The following is a 1,844-nucleotide window of genomic DNA, read 5'->3' as shown; positions in this document are numbered from 1 at the left end:
CAATGAGCCACAGCCTCCCGGCGCCAGGACCGGCCCAGACAGCAGTGCCACTCGCAGAGAGGCCGGGCGGCACCGTGGACGGGTCTGCGGTGGGACCCGTCACACGCCATGACTCACCCTCTTGGAGGAGATGGTCATCGTCTTGATGGGTGCCGGCACCTAGATGGGAGCGGGAGCGAAGGAGGTGGAGGGGCGACCGCCTGGCCTGATGCTGCAGCCCTGGGGTGGGCACCTCAGAGCCCCACAGACAGCTGAGGCAGGCCAGGGCGGGCAGGGGGAGATATGAGGGGGCCGCAGGCAGGAGGACTAATGATTGGGGTCCCTCCAAAGCTGGCCAAGGGGTGGCTGGTCTCCCAATGGACTGGCTGATATCCCAAAGGGCTGGTTGATGTCCCAGGGGTATGGTTGGTGTCCCAAGGGGCTGGTTGGCGGGGTTGAGGACACTCAGCGGAAGGTGGGGGACAGGCTAGACCTTACCTTGAACACCTCAATCTCCTCCAGCATGAGCTCCTCCGTCTCCGTGTCATCCCGGGGGAGCACGATAACCTTCTGCACGGTGCCCCTATCTGCAAGACATCATGGTGCCCAGGTGCTCAGTGCCACCCCTGGGCACCTGCACCCTCCCCTGCTGGGAAGGGGCCCCCTGCTGGGCTGGGGGGATGAAGGATCCCCTCAAGCCCACCCCCATCTCTCTCCTGCCACAGCAGGCAGCTGTGCCTGGGTTGTGGCATGGTGGTTCAGGTCACTGCCTGTGGCTAGGGGCTGCCACCATCCAGGGCAGGGTGAGGACAGCAGCCAGGGACAAGCACCAGGCCAGAGGAAGGACTAGGATGGACCACAGGGGCTTTGGGATGTGTGTCAGAACAGAGGAAGCACCATGCTGGATGATGGTGACACCAGGATGGGCACTGGGGCTGGGGAAGGACATGCCTGAGTGCTGGTACCTCGAGGATGGGCAATCAAGTGGTGGAGGCACAAAGCTGAATGATTGTGGGCTTACGGTGGACAATGGGAAGCACATGAGATGGGCACTGTGGTTGAGAAAGCATGAGGCTGGATGGTGGGGCCCCTGGGATGGACACCAGGGCAGGGGGAGGACCAGGCTGGATGATGGCATCCCTAGGATGGTAAGCATCATGCTGGATCGCTAGCTCCAGGGCTGGGAACTGGGCCACAGGAAGGACCTGGCTGGATGTTGGGGCCCGTGGGGTGGGTGCTGAGGCAGGGGAAGAACCAAGCTGGAGCCACGAGGAGGGGCGAGGCTCTCGGGGGGGGGTGTGTGTCTCAGCCCATCACCCCATCCAGCGTGGCAGAGGGCACCGTGCTCTGGCCAGCCCTGGTGGTGCCCGTGCCCTCCGGGGCCGCGCCGGAGCATGCTGCATTCCCCGCGGTGCGCGGCGTGGGTACCTGTGCCCAGGAAAAGCACCTCATAGCGCCCGTCTGCCGCGTCCACCTGGTCCACGGCCACGGTGGTGAAGCGGTAGTTGACGTTGGTGCGGACCACCAGTGGGCGGCGGTGGGTGGGGTAGACGGCGTGGTACATCAGGGGGTGCGCACGCATGAAGTTGATCACTTCATCCGGGTAGTCCTTGGTCGACTTCATGGACGGGGTGAAGGTCCCCCCGGGGCACTACGGCACAAGCGTCACCAGTGCTCGGTGACCTGGAAGCTAGGCACGGGTCTAGGGGTGCAGACTGCCGGGCAGGCGCCGGCTCACCTCCCCACGTGTGCCTGGGGGGTACTTACAGTGCCCGGACGGGGGTACGGCATTTTGCCCGTGTAGGGCATCCACTGGTAGTTGGGTCCCTCCTTGTGTGCGAAGGGCCCGTTGAAGACCATGCGGA

General features: G+C 64.5%; 1 protein-coding gene across 1 annotated transcript; it reads right to left on the bottom strand.

Moving 5' to 3' along the window:
* Positions 1-117: 117 nt before the first annotated feature.
* LOC103781010 (semaphorin-3F-like) lies at positions 118-1,839 on the bottom strand (the record flags this gene model as incomplete). Its single annotated transcript, XM_008948714.1, has 4 exons — positions 1,747-1,839; positions 1,408-1,630; positions 478-566; positions 118-159 (listed from the first exon to the last, which is right to left on the bottom strand). Coding segments are annotated over exons 1-4 (447 nt in total), but the record flags the coding sequence as incomplete, so codon positions are not given.
* Between the last annotated feature and the right edge of the window lie 5 nt (positions 1,840-1,844).

The sequence above is a fragment of the Merops nubicus genome, unplaced genomic scaffold (assembly GCF_000691845.1).
Source record: "Merops nubicus isolate BGI_N331 unplaced genomic scaffold, ASM69184v1 scaffold24731, whole genome shotgun sequence".
In the NCBI taxonomy this organism is placed as follows: Eukaryota; Metazoa; Chordata; class Aves; order Coraciiformes; family Meropidae; genus Merops; species Merops nubicus.
Note: the sequence above shows the minus strand (reverse complement) of the source record. Positions and strands in the feature narration are given on the sequence as shown.